This window comes from Misgurnus anguillicaudatus, chromosome 7 (assembly GCF_027580225.2).
Source record: "Misgurnus anguillicaudatus chromosome 7, ASM2758022v2, whole genome shotgun sequence".
Lineage (NCBI taxonomy): Eukaryota > Metazoa > Chordata > Actinopteri > Cypriniformes > Cobitidae > Misgurnus > Misgurnus anguillicaudatus.
The window spans coordinates 8,315,412-8,334,404 of NC_073343.2; the positions used below are offsets into that span (position 1 = coordinate 8,315,412).

General features: G+C 40.4%; 1 protein-coding gene across 11 annotated transcripts in view; it reads right to left on the minus strand.

The window, feature by feature from the left end:
* LOC129417931 (scavenger receptor cysteine-rich domain-containing protein DMBT1) overlaps positions 1-18,993 on the minus strand; it is a 34,609-nt gene that overhangs the window by 6,762 nt on the left and 8,854 nt on the right. Inside the window, exons 11-24 of one of the 11 annotated variants that reach the window (XM_073869369.1) lie at positions 18,409-18,456; positions 18,156-18,191; positions 17,998-18,027; positions 17,844-17,873; positions 17,680-17,715; positions 17,516-17,551; positions 17,352-17,387; positions 17,187-17,222; positions 16,701-16,851; positions 16,268-16,452; positions 4,423-4,521; positions 4,109-4,153; positions 3,871-4,015; positions 3,382-3,593 (exon numbers count right to left, since the gene is read on the minus strand). In XM_073869369.1, coding sequence (XP_073725470.1) covers positions 3,382-3,593; positions 3,871-4,015; positions 4,109-4,153; positions 4,423-4,521; positions 16,268-16,452; positions 16,701-16,851; positions 17,187-17,222; positions 17,352-17,387; positions 17,516-17,551; positions 17,680-17,715; positions 17,844-17,873; positions 17,998-18,027; positions 18,156-18,191; positions 18,409-18,456 — 1,125 coding nt within the window. The remainder of the gene's footprint in view (positions 1-3,381; positions 3,594-3,870; positions 4,016-4,108; positions 4,154-4,422; positions 4,522-16,267; positions 16,453-16,700; positions 16,852-17,186; positions 17,223-17,351; positions 17,388-17,515; positions 17,552-17,679; positions 17,716-17,843; positions 17,874-17,997; positions 18,028-18,155; positions 18,192-18,408; positions 18,457-18,993) is intronic. The other 10 variants (XM_073869370.1, XM_073869371.1, XM_073869373.1 and 7 more) reach the window with 10 other exon arrangements.

An 18,993-nucleotide genomic window follows, 5' to 3' on the forward strand; every position in this document is an offset into this window, starting at 1 on the left:
TCTTGGCTTGTTCGGTTTGTGCCGTTGGTAAGACTTCCAATCGTCCTCCAGATGGGTTACTTTTACCGCTGTCTGTCCCTTCGAGACCCTGGTCCCACATTTCGCTAGATTTTATTACCGCCCTCCCACCCTCTAAGGGTAATACGGTGATTTTGACCGTAGTGGACCGGTTCTCGAAGGCGACCCATTTCATTCCCTTGCCCAAATTACCATCAGCCAAGGAAACAGCGGTAGCTGTCATTGACCACGTCTTCCGAATACATGGCCTCCCGACAGACGTGGTCTCTGACAGGGGTCCCCAGTTTGTGTCCAAATTTTGGCGAGAGTTCTGCAAATTGCTAGGGGCGACTGTTAGTCTTTCATCCGGGTTTCATCCCCAGAGCAACGGTCAAACCGAGCGAGCCAATCAGGACGTCGAAAGGGTGTTGCGATGTCTGGTTTCCAAGAATCCTTCGTCCTGGTGTCAGCAACTCTCAATTGTGGAGTACACACACAATTCTCTGCCGGTGTCATCTACGGGCATGTCTCCATTTAAGTGTAGTTTAGGGTACCAACCACCTAATTTTGTCAGTACTGAATCCGAGGTGTCGGTTCCCTCCGCAAACGCACTAGTCCAGAGGTGCCACCGCACCTGGACCAGAGCTCGCAGAGCTCTGCTCCAGGCAAGGTCACGTACCAAGGCCAAGGCCGATCGCCACCGGTCGAAGCCTCCCCGATACGTCGTCGGTCAAAGAGTGGGGCTTTCAACCCAGAATATTCCGATGCGTTCCGTCTCGAATAAACTTGCTCCCAAATTTATTGGCCCGTTTTCTGTTACCAAGATCATTAATCCGGTAACAGTGCGTCTTAGCCTTCCTCCTGCGTACAGGAGGGTTCACCCCGTCTTTCATGTCTCCAAAATTAAACCGGTGATTTCTTCCCGTCTTAATCCGCATACCCCGGTTCCCCCTCCGCCTCGTATCGTTAATGGGGAGACCACTTATTCGGTTAACCGTATTCTGGACTCCAGACGGAGGGGACGCGGATTTCAGTACTTGGTGGATTGGGAAGGTTACGGTCCGGAGGAGAGAAGGTGGGTTCCTGCTCGGGACATACTGGATCACCGCCTTATTGATGAGTTCAATCAACAGGTAAAGCAGGCTGGGAACGCCGAGGGGCGTTCCTAGGGGAGGGGGTACTGTCACGGTAGGAAAATCCATTGTTTTCCTCCGTGTCATGTTTGTGTGTGTGTGTTGTTCACTTACCCTGCCATGTGCTCGTTAGAGCGATCCCTTTCACCTGTGTGTTGATTGTCTCGCTCCAGCTGTTCATCATTACATCATCTCCATAAAAACTCACCTGACTTTCTGTTCCCTGCCAGATTCTATTGTTTGCTCAGTCTCCGTGTTGCTTGGTTGTTCCCTGTGCTTTGGATTACGTGTTTCAGTTTGGATGTGTATTGTCGTCGTCGTCTTCGTGTGGATGTTCCGTGTCAGTCTGGATTTCACCACTGCTCACCACTCCACCAACGTCGCACTCAAAACACCAACTTCCACCGTAGTCATCGTCACCATTGCCAACAACAACACCGGACTGGATTACTTCCGCATTTGACATTGCATACTCTCTCTTTGTTTATATTTAATAAACATTGTTTCATTTTTACACCTGCGTTTGCTTCCGTCTTTTACAAGTCATTACACTATGGTTAACATACTACAAAGAAAGTTAATATCATGTTATTATTATGAACATGAGCAAAGCAAGCTAATATTAGCTCATCCTGTTCAGCTGTCAATCAAAGAACAATATCATCTACTGTCAATCATCTCGCTCAAGACCCATTCAGAACATTCAGAATATGTAGTCGTGCATTTTTTATTTGAGTTACTTTTTTAAAAAGTAATGCAAGTTACTTTTTAAGTTTAATTAATTTGATTAAAAAAATGTAATAAATTAAACTAAACGTAGTCACATTATGCACTGTATGCATACACGCCTGTGTGGGAACATTTTGAGTCAGAAACTGAGATGGCAGGTCAGAGCTCAACATTTTTGTTATTAAATATGCAATTTCTGAATGCAGAACTTTTCGGTCATAAAAACACCTGCAAGGCCTGAAAGAGATCAAGCCTCAGCCAAGAAAAAGTAATGCAAAAAAGTAACGTAAGCATTAATTTTCATGAAAAGTAACTAAGTAACACAATTAGTTACTTTTTTATGAGTAACTTAATATTGTAATGCATTACTTTTAAAAGTAACTTTCCCCAACACTGGTTGGAGCATAATGTTTTAGGGTGGAGTTCTGCTTTAAGTATTATTCTAATTTTCTGAGACACGGAATTTGGGATTTTTCTTAGTTGTAAGTTATAATTATCTGTCAGGATCCTGCCAGACCCTTGTTTGGTAATTAGGTCTAGTTCTGTATGGCAGGGTCCTGACAGTACAATGTTCTGTGTGGGTACACGTGGCTTTATATTGTTTGTATCTTGTCACGTGTTTCCAGTGTCTCGTCACTTTTACCCCGCTCCCTTGTGTTCTCTTGTCTTTATTGTTTAATTATGGTCACCTGTTCCCCTCTTGATTTGTTCTGCTATTTAATGCCCTTTTGTTTGCTGTCCTGTGCTCGATCGTCTGTTTACATGGTGTTTGTTCCACGTGAATGTTTAATAGCAAGTCTAAGTCAAGTCAAGTCAAAGTTATCTAGTCTGTTAGTTTATTCAAGTCTATCTTGTCTAGTTTAGTTACCATGTAAGGCTGTCTGTTATTGCTTTGTTTACCCCCTCTTGGGTTTTTGTTTTCTGTTTTATTAAATAAACCTGTTTGAGTTACCTGCTGTCTACATCTGGGTTCTGTCCTTTCCGAATTCCTGACATTATCAAAATTAAAAGAAATAAACATTTGAAATATATCAGTCTGTGTGTAATGAATTAATGTTTTTCAAGTTTCACATTTTGAACGGACTTTTTGATGATATTCTAATTATATGAACAGCACCTGTACTATATAAACTATGGTCAAATGTTTTAAAACACCTGACTGAAATGTTACCTATGATCTTAAAAATCTTTTAATCTGTAGGTACATGATTAAATGCTTGACATTTTCATAGACAAAACATATAGCTGTGACAAACAGATTAATTTTAGTTATTAGAAAATTAAAATTTTATTAAAAAAAATATATTTTTGAAATAGATGACATAGACTGAAAATTAAAGGAAATGTATTATTATTATGTAATGTGGAAAAACTATATAAATAAAGAACATGTGAGTGTTCCAATACTTTTGGCTAGTAGTGTATATGTAATTTGAACATTGTATTAGTAGTGCTGATCACTTCTGGTTGTTGTATTGTTTATACATATTTATTACAATATACACCCTTTCCATTCAATTACCTTTATCTGCAGTCAGAGAGCTTGTGAACATGGCCTTAAAACCATGGCTGACACCAGAGTAGTCACTCCTGAAGACAACAGTCATGTATTGAGAAGATGAGTGAAAGGTCTGTTGTGTGGTGTCATTGAAGCAGATCTTTCCCAGCTCTGGATAACCAGTGGAAGAACCATCATGTACAGAGATGTAGTCACAGGTGCAACAATTCTCCAGTCTGAAAAAGTCAAAAACATGTTCTTGTCTGTAATGTTAAGTAAAGGCCATTAGCAATTTAAAATTACATGTGGCTTTTTATAAAAAATAAATCAACACAGAAAAGAAACATGTATTCCTCAAGCAAGTTAAAAAGCATATTTGTTTCTACCTAGCTGTTGTTAGTGGTACTGCACAACCAAACTGACAAACTAGTACACCAATGCCTTTCTAATTGTAGTTAGCAAATATAATTCCACCAACACTGCAAAGTCAGTCACAGGTAGTGTCTTACTCACTGTACATTAGCAAATGACAGGACGATCTTCTGTCCTGGCTGAGCAGAGAGATACCACACACAGTTGGAATTGTTATAATAATAGTTTGGGTAATTAGGACTGAAAAACTGTCCAGAACCATACAAATGTCCTCCACACTTATATCCTGCAGGTCAGAAGAAATTAAGTATCGTCAGAATCAAACACAAGCATGATAATATTTAGACTTATCACACAAACTACTTTGTCATAATAGTACCGTTTGTCATGGCTGGCTGTAATGTTGAGTCCACCAGGCAATACCCTGCGTAAAAAGAGAAAAAAGACTGGTTGAACTGATTTAAATTAGCTTTTAGCTTGAGACTGTATTTGATTTCTGCTGCACTTTTGTTTATTTGCATGTTTGTTTTCTGTTTTTTTTTTTTTTTTTTTGGTTGGTACATTTAAAGCAATAAATCAACATTAATTCTGCCTGATCCATCCCATTTTGGAAATAACAACTTCCCAAAACTTTAATATATTTTTGCATTAGCATTTGATTTTCAAGTGTCTGTTGGATCAAGACAAACTCACTGTTGTAGTCATGGCAACAGTTTCTCTCGTACTGGCAGGACTTCTCACATGAACAAGTGCGAAGTTGATATCCACAGCTATACCTGCATGAATTGGAATCTAGAGAAAAGATAGATAGATTTTAGCTATACTCAGGCCCGGCTGCAGAATGAAATGACTGAGGGGGCATGTGAAATTGTTGAGGAGGCTTAACTTTATACCATCAATGATACACTGAGATTTCACTTTGAAAAGACATATTTTTAAATGCAGCGGTCCATAAAACACTCCATATGTAACTGCACAGCGCAGGTAACCAGAAATTCACTAATGATGATAGATTATGAGATATTATGTGATAGTCTATAAGTGTGGATTTACCGGCCGCAGCACACACTTTTGAAGGAGCGCTGAGAGCAGAGAAGCGCCCGACGTCATTCGAGTCTTTCCATTGTCCAATCGAATGAGGGGAGAGGCGGTCCTTACGTTCTGGTGAGTAAAGTTTACAGTTGCTATGAAGAACCGGGCTCCACTCGCACTCTCCCCTGAGTGTTTGTGCACCTCTCACCCTCAAACAAGGTCATACCCAGTGTTCGTATCGAAGGGGGTCTGGGGGGGTCCCGAACCTGCTATAAGCCTTGAGGGACCCCCATAAACCACAAAAATATAAATTAGGGGGGGGTCCCCTGGTATAAAAAATAAAATACAACATGAATTTAAAATTCTCATATTGGGCTGTCACAAAGCGATAGGCCATTATTTGTTCAAATTTCGCAATAAACTAATTCAAATGATTTCAGTCTGAAATAAATATAAACTCGCAAGTGCGCCTCCCGCTGTTTTCTGGAGGAATGACAGACTAGTTAATGTGTCTGCGTGTCGTGTGGATTATATTCACCTCAGTGACTGTACGAATGTTAGTAATCTTTAGGGTTTTTATTCTTCTCAAAATATTATTTCATAACAGTGGCGAGGCTACACACTCAAATTGACAACTGCCTGGTCCACCAAGTCAAAAGAAACACAAAATATTTTATTGGGAAAGCAGAAGAAATTACGCATAAATGATAATAACTATAAATTATAGTCTCTTTAATACTAATCGCTCAAATACACACCATTCAGAAATAAATAACTATTTATAGAAAGCTTATCTTTTTCATGTGTAGTTTAAACTTTGCAAATGTTAACATGCAAGTGATTTAAAAAAAAATTGAGCGCAAGATGTTAAAGTGAGCTGTTTGGTGTGTGCACAGGCAATGACGCACACACATACTCCAATGGACGCACACTCATAAGCGGGCGCACGGAGACGCGTGATTCTAAAGCATGCAAACACAAAATTATCTCGAAATACCACAGTCTTGGCACCTATTCTCATAAAAACATTCAGTTATGTCTTAAAGTGAGTGCAAATAGTTCAGATAGAAGTCAGATCTTTGTGTTGGTCTGAAAGTAGCAGTTCTTATCTGCTTATGTTTCTGTCATTTATATTAACCAAACAACAGAAAACAAAGGAAAATCACTTCTGTATCTTTAAAAAGATTAATTATATTTAATTTATATAATAAAGAAGACAGTGTTAATGTTTATTTGATTCTATTTATGTACCTAAATACTACTGTTAGATCTTACTTTATTTGTAACTTTGTTCTTTTCTATTTTTATCATTTCTTAATTTGTTCTAATTTTATTTTCCTAGTGTCATGATTCGGCCCTCTTGTCCTTGTTTTAGTTTTAGTCATGAGGCAGAATCATGACAGGCCCATGTTTTGTGTGAAAGCACTGGCCTTGATTATGTAAGCCATGTGCTTTCTGTCTCGTCTCTTTACCCCGCCCCCTTGTTTCCTCATTAATTATCCCATTATTGTTTGATTCATGTCACCTGTTCCCCTCTTGATTTGCTCCCCTATTTAATGCCCTTGTGTTTGTTGTCTAGGGCAGATTCGTTTTGTTAATATCTGTACTTACTAGGTATGGGAGAAACGAAGCTTTTCGAAGCTTCGAATCAATTGAACCAATTGCTTCGAAAATTGATTCAGTTTTTCGAAGCAGTTCAAAACCCACACACGCTGGCGACCCCTGCTGGTCAAAATAGTGTAAAAGCAGATGTGTCGAAACATTTTACAATTTTTTTTACAAAATAATATCAAGATTTTTATTAAAAAATGTTTTACAAAAGTATTTAACTTAATTAAGACATAGTCAAAGGTGTATTATGTGTTTTTAGTTTTATTTAGGGCAAACAAATGAATAAAACTAACTACCCTTTTAATTATGCACATTTTTGTCAATAAATATGTCTATAAACAAAAAGTAGACAACATGGCAGTGTTATTAGTCAGAAGGATAAATGTTTTATGAACTTTCATAATAAAACTGACCCGAGTTCACCTAAACTTTTTAGACACTGGTCATATGATCAACTCCCCCACTGGTGAACCATCGGATTTTCGAAACGTTTCGAAACAGTTATGACGTAATGAAGCCTCGTTTGCTAAAATCACGTGACTTGGGCCAGTTTGAAACAAGCTCCGAACCACTGATTCGAAACAAAAGATTCGTAAATGTTTCGAAGCCTCATGAAGCAGTGCTTCGAAAGCGACCATCACTAGTACTTACCTGTGTGTTTATAGTCAAGAGTATTTTGTCAAGTTTATGGTTCTATTATTCATATCCTAGTCTCGTTCCTGTTTTTGTTTAGTCAAGTCCTGTTAGCTATTGTCAGTTTTAGTCTTAGTCGTTGTCTTGTTTTACCCCCTCATGGGTCTTTTTTAGGGGTGTAACGATATTACGAACCGAACGATCGCGATACACCACCCACGATACGAATCGCGAACCTCCCATGTCGTGTCGCGGTACTCTCTCACGCCTCCTGCTGCCCATTGTTGAGGTTAATGTCACTTATCTCTGACTAACTAATGTATTTATTAAAAAAATATATTTCCATGTATTTGATTAAATTGTATTAGTAACGACTAATAAGAGCTTTTTAAATGCTGTTCTAAATAGTATATTCCAAAGTTACTGTTTTCCAAGTGCATGTCATGTCACGTGACTTGGGAGTGAGCGCAGGTCACAGGATGGCTGCTCCGCCTGAGATTGCATGCAGATCCCCCGGACACATTTAAGTCTCTTGTGGGAACATTTTGGGTTTCCAGTGGAGTACAGGAATGAAATTCGTGTCATAGACAAATCACACACAATCTGTCGTAACTGTGTGCGTGTGCTTGCGTGTCAGATCGCGTTAACCGAAGTGAAATAGAAGAGCGCGAGATCATTCTCCAGAACAAAAGTAAAAATGTAACAAGACGTTGTCTGTCTGAGGTAAAAACAGAGGGTTTACACGTTTGCTGCTATTTTAATCGCAACAGAGATTTGATTCGCTTCAATATTTGATTGACAAGACAGCTGACTCGGTGGTTGCTTAGCAATATAAAAAGCCGCGTCGCTCTGCTCTTTTTTAATAAAGGCAGTGCGCCTTGCTTTTCCAAGCGTTTAAAGCGCATTTGGTGTGATTAGCCCCTAATGATGTTTAAAATCTCTAGCCTGTGGTCAGGACATGAATGGATTAAATCAGCAGATTTGCAAAGGTTTATCTCCACATAAAATTAGCAGGGTAACTGTGCAGTATGTCACATTATATAGCATATTGTCATGATTTCGGCCTTACCGGTTTGCTGTGTGTCTGTTTTCCTTTGTCTTGTATGTTTGTCTCACAGATCCACGTGCGCGTCTCTCACAGGTGTTCCCGTTTGCTGTGATTTCCTCACTGACGTCATCATCACCTGAAGCTTGTTTGATCCCCAATCGGCTGCAGTATATAACTTTCTTGTTCCCCTCAGTCTTTGTGAGTCCGTCATTGAATGTACTAGAGGTGCTTCTGATGCATTTCGCCATCTTGTCCTGTCATGTCATGTGTGTTCCCAGTTTAGTTCACAAATATTAGTCTGTGTTATCTGCTGTCTCGTCCTTGCAGAGTTCCAGCCGTCACAATGCTTCAGTCTTCTCAGTTCTGCAAACAGTCTGCTCATGAACTAAGATAGTCTTTGCTGTGGAGAGATTGGATTACTACGAGTCTCAAGTCAGTTCATCATCTTCTGCACACAGCTGAGTCGACTCTTGTTTACTGAATTACTACCACTGTCACCAGAGCTTTGTCACTGCTCATCTTCAGCGAGCTGTTCAGTTTGTTGCGCTGTCTAGCGCTTTCATTGTTGACCACCACTAACTGTGTTTCTCCTCTATATCACAGCTCTGGACTGTTGCTGTTGTCGAGCTGTCCCTTTTGGGTTGTGCCGTGGTTCGGTTCGCCGTGTAATTCCACGGAGGTTTAATTTCCCCCCGGATACCTAAAGTGACTTTGGTGACTGAGAGACTTTTTGTGTGAGCTTAATTAACATCACTCTGCTCTGGAATCCTTTGTCTGTGTTCCTTACAGAATGGACTCGCCAAGAATGGATTCCTCGGAGGCCGATTCCATGAGGTCGGCGCTTGCACAACAGGGCTCCTGGTTAGGCCAACACACTGGCCAGTTAACGTCCACCAATCGGATGGTTGATGATCTTACTGCCCAAGTCGCCGATCTCACTGCTCGTTTGGACCGTATGCAACGGGAACATTCTTCATCTCCACTCGAGAGAGAGCCTCATGTCACTGACCCGACACCATACAACGGAGATCCAGCCGCTTGCCGAGCATTTCTATCTCAATGTTCTCTGATCTTAGTAAACATCTCTGATGTTTCAGAACGTACTAAGGTGGCGTACGTCATCACTCGTCTAGTCGGTAAGGCCCGGGACTGGGCCACCGCTGTTTGGGATTCCCACGATCCTTGTCTCTCTTTACAGAGTTTAAAGATAAGATGGAGAGGCTGTTTGATCGATCTGCCCATGGTGACGCTGCTGCCGCCCATCTGACTCGTTTTACCCAGTCTGGGTTATCAGTAACAGACTATGCTATCAAGTTCAAGACTCTTGCTGCCATCTGCCAGTTTGTTGACGGTCTAATCGACGGTATTCAGGATGAGATTTCCACGCACGAACTGCCCGAGTCCCTGGAGGTAATTATTGATTTAGCTCCCCGCATTGAAGCTCGCCGATCTTTACGTGCACAGCGTCGAATTCTACGACAACCAAGAACATCCTTGTCTCCACGTCAACCACTGCCCTCATCTAACCCCCCTTCATCTGAGTCAGAACCTATGCAGATTGGTAAATTCCGGTTATCGGTCCAAGAGAAGGAACAACGTCTTCGTAATGCACTGTTTCTGTACTGTGGCAAGCCAGATCACATAGCTAAAGACTGTCCGTTAAAAGGGCTCTGCCCATCAGTGAAGTCGAGAGGACTGATGGGCGCCTCTACACCTAAATTCTCCCCAAATTCCTGCACTAACATGCCTGTCACGATATCCTTCGCCAGGCAGGATTTTTCCACTATTGCTCTGCTAGACACGGGGGCTGAAGGTAACTTCATTGATCAAAGATTAGCTTATTCCTGGGGTCTCTTCATTTGTTCCTCTCAAGAATCCCCTGGAGGTCTTCTCTCTGCGTGGCCAGCAGATGGCACAGATTACTCACTGCTCCACACCTGTAAATCTTCGTATCTCTGGGAATCACCATGAGAAGATTGTGCTGTACCTACTTCATGCTACTTTGTATCCCATTGTTTTGGGGCATGGGTGGTTCGTACAGCATAATCCTCACGTGGATTGGGTTTGGGTTCCGCTGTTTCTGCTCTTGTGTCTTCCCCTCCGCAGATACCGGCGGCCGATTTGACCGGAGTCCTGGCGGAATATGCCGACATCAGCAATTCAGTAATGCCCGGGCCACTTCCCTTCCTCCTCACCGGTCATATGATTGTGCTATCAATCTCCTCCCAGGCACGACTCCGCCTAAAGGAAGACTTTATTCATTATCTGGTCCAGAGAGGGAGGCTATGGATAAATATATTAATGATGCCCTTCATGCTGGTCTCATCTGACCCTCCACCTCGCCCGCAGGGGCGGGGGGTTTTTTTGTTAAAAAGGACGGCTCTCTGCATCCCTGTATTGATTACAGAGGATTAAATGATGTTACTGCTAAGAATCGGTACCCTCTTCCTTTAATGTCATCTGCTTTTGAGCTTTTACAGGGAGCCCAGGTCTTTACCAAGCTTGATTTGCGCAATGCTTATCATCTGGTACGCATTAGAGAGGGGGATGAATGGAAGACGGCGTTTAACACCCCTACTGGACACTTTGAGTACTGCGTTCTGCCTTTCGGGCTTTGTAACGCTCCGTCCGTCTTCCAGGCTCTGGTCAATGACGTGTTGAGAGACATGATTAATAAGTTTGTCTTTGTGTATTTAGATGATATTCTCATCTTTTCTCCCTCTATGCAGGAACACACTCAAGACGTTCGCAGAGTCCTTAGACGTCTATTAGAGAACCAGCTGTATGTTAAGGCAGAGAAGTGCAAGTTCCACCAGAGGTCGGTTTTCGTTCCTGGGTTTTGTCATAGCAGCTGGGGAGATACGTCCAGATCCCGCCAAGGTCAAGGCAGTCACTGAATGGCCCGTCCCCACATCCCGTAAGGAGCTATTAAGGTTTCTGGGTTTCGCCAACTTTTATCGGCGATTTATCCGTAACTATAGCCAGGTTGGTCACCTGCTTACGGCACTCACCTCAACTAAGACCAGGTTTGCTTGGAATAAAGCACCTCAGGAAGCCTTTGATAATTTAAAGCTCCGGTTTATCTCTGCTCCTGTTCTCTCTATTCCAGATCCAGCAGCCCAATTTATCGTTGAGGTTGACTTCTGATGTCAGGGTCGGCGCTGTCTTGTCTCAGAGCTCTTCTAAGGATGGCAAGGTGCATTCATGTGCCTACTTCTCACATAAGCTTAACCCAGCAGAACGGAATTACAACATAGGTAATCAGGAACTGCTAGCGGTCAAGTTGGCTTTGGAGGGGTGGCGTCACTGGTTGGAGGGGACCTCAGAGCCTTTCCTGGTCTGGATGGACCATAAGAATTTAGAATATATCCTTTCAGCCAGGAGATTAACATCTCGTCAGGCCCGCTGGGCACTCTTCTTTGACCGATTTAACTTCACTCTCTCATACTGGCCTGGTTCCAAGAATACTAAGCCCGATGCTCAATCCCGTATGTTCGAAGGTCCTCAGCCCACCAGAGACGAAACCATCCTCCCGGAGGGGCGGGTGGTGGGTTCACTGCGTTGGGAGATCGAACAAAGAGTGGAGCAGGCTGGTCGAGAGGGTGAAGTGCCAGTCGAGTGTCCAGCGGGGCGATTGTGGGTTCCGGATGTGTTGCGCTCTGAGGTTATCCAGTGGTGTCATGAGTCCAAGTTAGTTTACCATCCGAGAATTCGGAGAACATTGGCTGCCGTCCGCCAACGTTTCTGGTGGCCCTCTATGGGTCCTGATGTCAAACAGTTCGTATTAGCCTGTCAAGTTTGTGCCCGCAATAAGACATCCCATCAAGCTCCCTTTGGTTGTCTTATGCCTCTTCCTGTCCCATCCCGTCCCTGGTCTCATATTGCCATTGATTTCGTTACCAACTTACCCAGTTCTGAAGGTAACACTGTAGTGTTAATAGTAGTAGACCGTTTTCCCAAAGCGGTTCATTTTATTCCTTTGCCCAAACTCCCTTCTGCCAAGGAAACTGATAGTGCCATGATCAAACACGTCTTTCGCTTACATGGTCTGCCTACTGACGTGGTTTCTGATAGGGGTTCCCAATTTATTTCTCGTTTCTGGCAGGAGTTCTGGAGACAGATCGGTTGTACGGCCAGCTTGTCTTCAGGTTATCATCCCCATATCAATTGGTAATGCGAACGGCTAATCGGGATCTAGGTAGAGCGCTGTCTGACATCTCAGTATCCGAATTCCTGGTGCCAACAGTTACCCTGGGTAGAGTATGCGCACAACTCCCTTCCAACGGCTTCCCTTGATATGTCCCCGTTTAAGGCGTCCATGGGGTTCCAGCCTCCTCTGTTCCCGTCTCAAGAACCCGATGCAGCGGTTCCGTCTGCATTAGCTTTCGTCCAACGTTGCAAACGCACCTGGAGGAGAGTTAGAAATCTTCTTCTTAAAGGTTCCACACGAACCAAAGCCGCGGCTGACCGTCACCGCCGACCAGCCCCTCGTTTTATTTGTGGGCAGAAGATATGGCTTTCGTCCAAGGATCTGCCTCTCCGGGAGCCCTCTCGTAAGCTGGCACCCTGTTTCCTTGGGCCATTCACTATTGTTAAGGTCATTAACCCGGTGACAGTTTAGCTCAGATTGCCATCAACTCTCGGTCGGGTCCATCCGGTTTTCCATGTTTCCAAGTTAAAACCGGTATTTTTCTCTCCCCTTAATCCTGCCCTTTCGGCTCCCGCCCCTCGTCTTATTGATGTTATCCCGGCTTACACTGTCAAGTCCATTTTAGATGTGCGCCGCCGGGGTAGAGGTTTCCAATATCTGGTGGACTGGGAGGGCTACGGTCCGGAGGAGAGGTGTTAGGTACCGGCCCGGGACATCCTGGATCCTGGCTTGATAAGGGAGTTCTGTCGGCGACGAGGTGAGCCTCCCGATGGCCCGCCAGGTGTCGGTCGTGGGAGGGGAGTAATGTCATGTTTTCGGTCTTACCGGTTTGCTGTGTCTGTTTTCCTTTGTCTTGTATGTTTGTCTCACAGGTCCACGTGCGCGTCTCTCACAGGTGTTCCCGTTTGCTGTGATTTCCTCACTGACGTCATCATCACCTGAAGCTTGTTTGATCCCCAGTCGGCAGCAGTATATAACTCTCTCGTTTCCCCTCAGTCTTTGCGAGTCCGTCATTGAATGTACTAGAGGTGCTTCTGATGCATTTTGCCATCTTGTCCTGTCATGTTTGTTCCCAGTTTAGTTCACAAATATTAGTCTGTGTTATCTGCTGTTTCATCCTTGCAGAGTTCCAGCAGTCACACTTCTTCAGTCTTCTCAGTTCTGCAAACGGTCTGCTCATGAACTAAGATTGTCTTCGCTGTGGAGAGATGGGATTACTATGAGTCTCAAGTCAGTTCATCATCTGCTGCACACAGCTGAGTCGACTCTTGTTTACTGAATTACTACCACTGTCACCACAGCTTTGTCACTGCTCATCTTCAGCGAGCTGTTCAGTTTGTTGCGCTGTCTATCGCTTTCATTGTTGACCACCACTAACTGTGTGTCTCCTCTATATCACAGCTCTGGACTGTTGCTGTTGGCGAGCTGTCCCTTTTGGGTTGTGCCGTGGTTCGGTTCGCCGTGTAATTCCACGGAGGTTTAATTTCCCCCCGGATACCTAAAGTGACTTTGGTGACTGAGAGACTTTTTGTGTGAGCTTAATAAACATCACTCTGCTCTGGAATCCTTTGTCTGTGTTCCTTACACATATGTCCTATGTGATTTCCATATTATAGACGAGAGCATTCAACGGCAATAAATGTCTGCAATAAATATCCTAACTACATTATTTCTCAAAACTTTGAAAAAACTTATATATATATATATTTTCAAAGGAACTTTCGTACAGTTATTCAAAGATGCACACATTATTCCGCATATGATTTGAATATTAGACGAGAGAATTTATATAACAGCAATGGACGTCTCATATGGCAATAAATATAGGCTATAACTTAACATAACAGCATAATGAAATGAATAAACAGAGAAGGAAGCAGGATTGACATGTAAATTGTATTATTACCGTAAAAACAGCAATATTACTGAAATAAACTCTGAGGTAAGCTTAATGCGCCAAACACTCTGTTAACCGCAAGTTTAAATAAGCAATAAAAGTGGATAAAACATTATTATCTCTTAAAACTTCATATGACAAAATGATATTTAAAGGAAATGTATTCTTACAGTTATTCAAAGATGCACAAATTATTCCATATATTATTTTCAGCTCGTTCGTCTCTAGCCTCGCTTGTTGTGTTATGTAATAGCTGCTTGACAGGTGCGCATCTCTGTTTTTCAAACAGGTATCATTATAACCTTTATAACAATAGAGTAAACTTTATAGTTGCTTCCACTGTGTTTGTCTGATATGTATAACACACGTCAGCAAATGATTATTATTATCTGAAAATAATTTTTATTTATTATTTGCAAATTATCATCTTATTTGAATAGATTTTTATTGCTGCTTCCACAGACATCAGGGTGTATTTTACAAACTATAGGCTATTGTTTTACCAGTGCTTTGTACATGTGTATTTAAATGTCTGAAATCTAAAATAGAAACAATTCTACTGCAACGCTTCGATCTCTCGATCTTCTTCAGGCATCATATATATGAAGAGTTTGGTTCCAAAACGCGATAAACGCCATTTTTGAAAAAAATGAGTTACTGCCAAAATCAATATTATATCAGGTCAGTAGTTAAAAGTAAATTCTTAATTTTAGGCAAAATCCAATATCCGCCGTGTTATTCTGTCATCTTTTCTCCCTTTTTTCCCAATATGCGATAAGCGCCTATCCCCCTTATTTACAGAACGCAATAAATCCTACAGCGCACCCTTCACGCAATGTAAACAAACATGGCGGTGCGCTGAGTACATGGAGTCCTAGTTTTCCTCATCTACTTTGTACTTCGTGATCAACAAACAAAACAAAATAATACTTTAATTGCATTCATAAACCTGTGGTGGTTTTCTGTGACGGGAAAGAAACGTAAGCCATCAACATCTAATAATTTCCCTGAGAGGCACTTGGGAGATGGGTGCTTGTTCTCCTGACAGCATCAAGCTTCTCATGCTAACACATTGACCCCAGATGATCTTATGAAAAACTTTCCATAATTTTACTCAAAGTCAACGAAAATCGAGCAGGACCAAAACATTTTACAGATGATCGTCGTGAAAAACGTTAAGCGAGGACGTCAAGTATAACCGCAGAAATGACAGTGTTCTTAATATTACAAAGTATTTTGATCAATGTTTATATTTTTAATTAGTGTGTACAACTAGTCAATTAAATGAATATAACATGGCAAAGATGAATGCACATTTATATAGGCTATTGATTATATTTTGAATAAAAACTTGTCATGGATTTATTGCATTTTGTGGAAAAAATAATCCGTTTTTATAATAAATCTTTGAAAATTAACTTATGGATTTGAATTTTTTATGTTTATATAACCTAAAGATGCTATGTGAAAGTTTGTAACAGAAAATAGTTGTTTTCATTTTGTCACTTTCTTGCTATATAGAAAACACGTTTTTACCAAAATTTGTCAAAATGGATTTATTGCGTTTTGGAACCAAACTCTTCATATGTTTGATGCCTGAAAAAGATCGAGAGACCAAAACGCCGCAACAAAACCACTTCCATTCTAGATTTCAGACATTCTATTTTTGCAAGTGGATATTGTGCGGGACCTCTCTTTTTCTATTTGTCAATATTTTGACTTTTGAGTCCTGCTCTCCTACGCACCTATCGCACACAGGTGTGCAACGTTTATGTGATTGAAATCTAAAATAAACATTATGAGTTTGAAAACACTGCATAGTGTTAATATATGACACCGCTGAGCTCGTCCGTCTGGCTCAGCGTCAACCAACGCGAAAGACGTTTGAATCTGGCAGTAATGTCACGTTCCTGAACATTCTAAATCCCATATGGGGATAAGGTTAAATTATTATTTAACTCAAAATGATGAAAGTTTTTTTTGTAACCATAAATTCAAAAATAAAACAGAGGGGGCACAAATCAGATCTGAGGGGCCAATGCCCCTTTTTGCCCCCTCGTGGCGCCGGGCCTGGCTATACTGCTATTGTAACAAGTCACTTGGCATTAGAAACTAGATTAAATCTATAGTATATGATACATCAAGTCATATACATTTCATCACATACCTACAAAGACCCAGTTTGCATGAAATCCTTTTCTTGTTACACTGTGATCACTGTAGAAAACCACAGTCATATCATTCTGAGTTGATTTAAAAGATTGTCTTCTGTTCTCTCGCAGTTTTCCTAGTAAACGTCCACGTGAAGTATGACCATCAAATACTTCGATGTAATCACAGCATGTTTCCAAACTTAAGAGAAAAAGAAAATTATTTTATTTTATTATACAAATGTTTTGACACAATATTTGAGGACACTTCACAAAAGCATATGCTAACAAATTTTGCAATTTGTTAATGTTTTTTTTTTTTGTTAATTCTTCATGCCATTCCAGCATCTATATGGTGTGAACTGGTTAATCCATAATTTTAAAAAGTTTTAATATGCCTGTGGCAATGATTTAGAAGCAAACAAATACAATATAAGCGCAATGTCATACTCAACAAAGGTGAAGTTCAACAGCACTGTTCTTTGTCCAGTGCTGTGAATGGTCCATGTGCATCGTGCACCATTAGGATAGAAACTAGGGTACTGAGGGCTAACAAATTCACCCATCCAATTTTCCATATTGCCACCACATCCGTTGTATCCTTATAGACAAGAACAGAGCAGAAAAAGATTGTTACTTATTTCACAGACTTATTCCTAAAATAAACCAGCAGACATTTAGTACAAATGCATTAAAGCATTGATAGTCTATAAATATATAAATAAAGTTATAACCATGAAACACCATTCCCATCCGATGTAATGTTACAATCTTTACCTGTCCATTTTAAGCCACTTATTACTCAATGTTTTACAAAACAAAATATGCATGATTTAAAATATGAATTATGAAAATATGCATTACAATACTATTTTGTACTAAAATGTATTATATTATGAAACACTAATGTCCATTTTAATGTTATGTTATATTTACCTGTCCATTCCCGGTCAACGGTCGCGTTACTTGTTGCTTTAAAAAGCAAAATATGCATTGATTTAAAATATGAATTATGAAAATATGCATTACAATACTATATTGTACTAAACTGTATTATATTATGAAACACTAATGTCCATTTTAATGTTATGTTATATTTACCTGTCAATTCCCGGTCAACGGTCGCGTTACTTGTTGCTTTAAAAAGCAAAATATGCATGATTTAAAATATGAATTATGAAAATATGCATTACAATACTATATTGTACTAAACTGTATTATATTATGAAACACTAATGTCCAATTTAATGTTATGTTATATTTACCTGTCCATTCCCGGTCAATTGTCGCGTTACCTATTGCTTTACAAAGCAAAATATGCATGATTTAAAATATGAATTATGAAAATATGCATTACAATACTATATTGTACTAAACTGTATTATATTATGAAACACTAATGTCCAATTTAATGTTATGTTATATTTACCTGTCCATTCCCGGTCAATTGTCGCGTTACCTATTGCTTTACAAGGCAAAATATGCATGATTTAAAATATAAATTATGAAAATATGCATTACAATACTATATTGTACTAAATTTTATTATATTATGAAACACCAATGTCCAATTTAATGTTATGTTATATTTACCTGTCCAGTCACTGGTTGCGCTGCTTGATGCTTTACAAAGCAAAATATGCATAATTTAAAACATGGATTAGGAAAGCATTACAATACAATATTATACTAAATTGAATTATATTATGAAACACCAACGTCCAATTGAATGTTATGTTATATTTACCTGTCCAGTCACTGGTTGCGATGCTTGATGCTTTACAAAGCAAAATATGCATGATTTAAAACATGGATTAGGAAAATATGCATTACAATACTATATTGTACTAAATTGAATTATATTATGAAACACCAACGTCCAATTGAATGTTATGTTATATTTACCTGTCCATTCCCAGTCACTGGTTGGGCTCCTTGGGGCTTTACAAAGCAAAATATGCATGATTTAAAATATGAATATTTTTTATAAATATGAATAATTATATTATGAAACACCAACGTCCCACTCAATGAAGTGTTATAGGATATTTATCAATGCAATCAGTTTTCGGGAAAATACAAAATATGCATTACTTAAAATACCAATTATAAAAATATGCATATTATGTTCATAAAAACTACTTTGTCATAATAGTACCTGCTGTTGTCATGGCTGGCTGTGATGTTGAAGCCACTGGGCAATACCCTGAGTAAAAAGAGAAAAAAGACTGGTTGAACTGATTTAAATGAGATTTTAGCTTGAGACTGTATTTGATTTCAGGTGCACTTTTGTTTATTTGCATGTTTTTTTAGGGCCCGAGCACACCGGGGTGTGAGGACCCTATTGTTCTTCAAGGAGTAATTAGGGGTCAAGCACCGAAGGTGCTGAGGCACCTATTGGAATTGTTAAGGCCGGGGTATACCTTTTATCCGCGTCCGCGCAGCTTTTCGAGTATACTCCCCGCGGCTACACGCGGATGGCCGCTTTCGACACTATAAGCAATACAAATGATTTCTTATTCAAATTATTAGTCTAACAGGCTGTCAGGGCAGCACTGATTTGGTGACATTTACAGTACATTAAAACATTAGGATAGGTGAAGAAAAGTGACTGATCCACCATTGCAAACACAGTTTAGAACAAACAATAAGACAACAAAGAACAGGAAACAAAAAAAAAAAACATGCTCCAGGGCTTTCTGTTCTTGGAAGAAGTAAAAGTTAATGAAGACAAACGATAGTG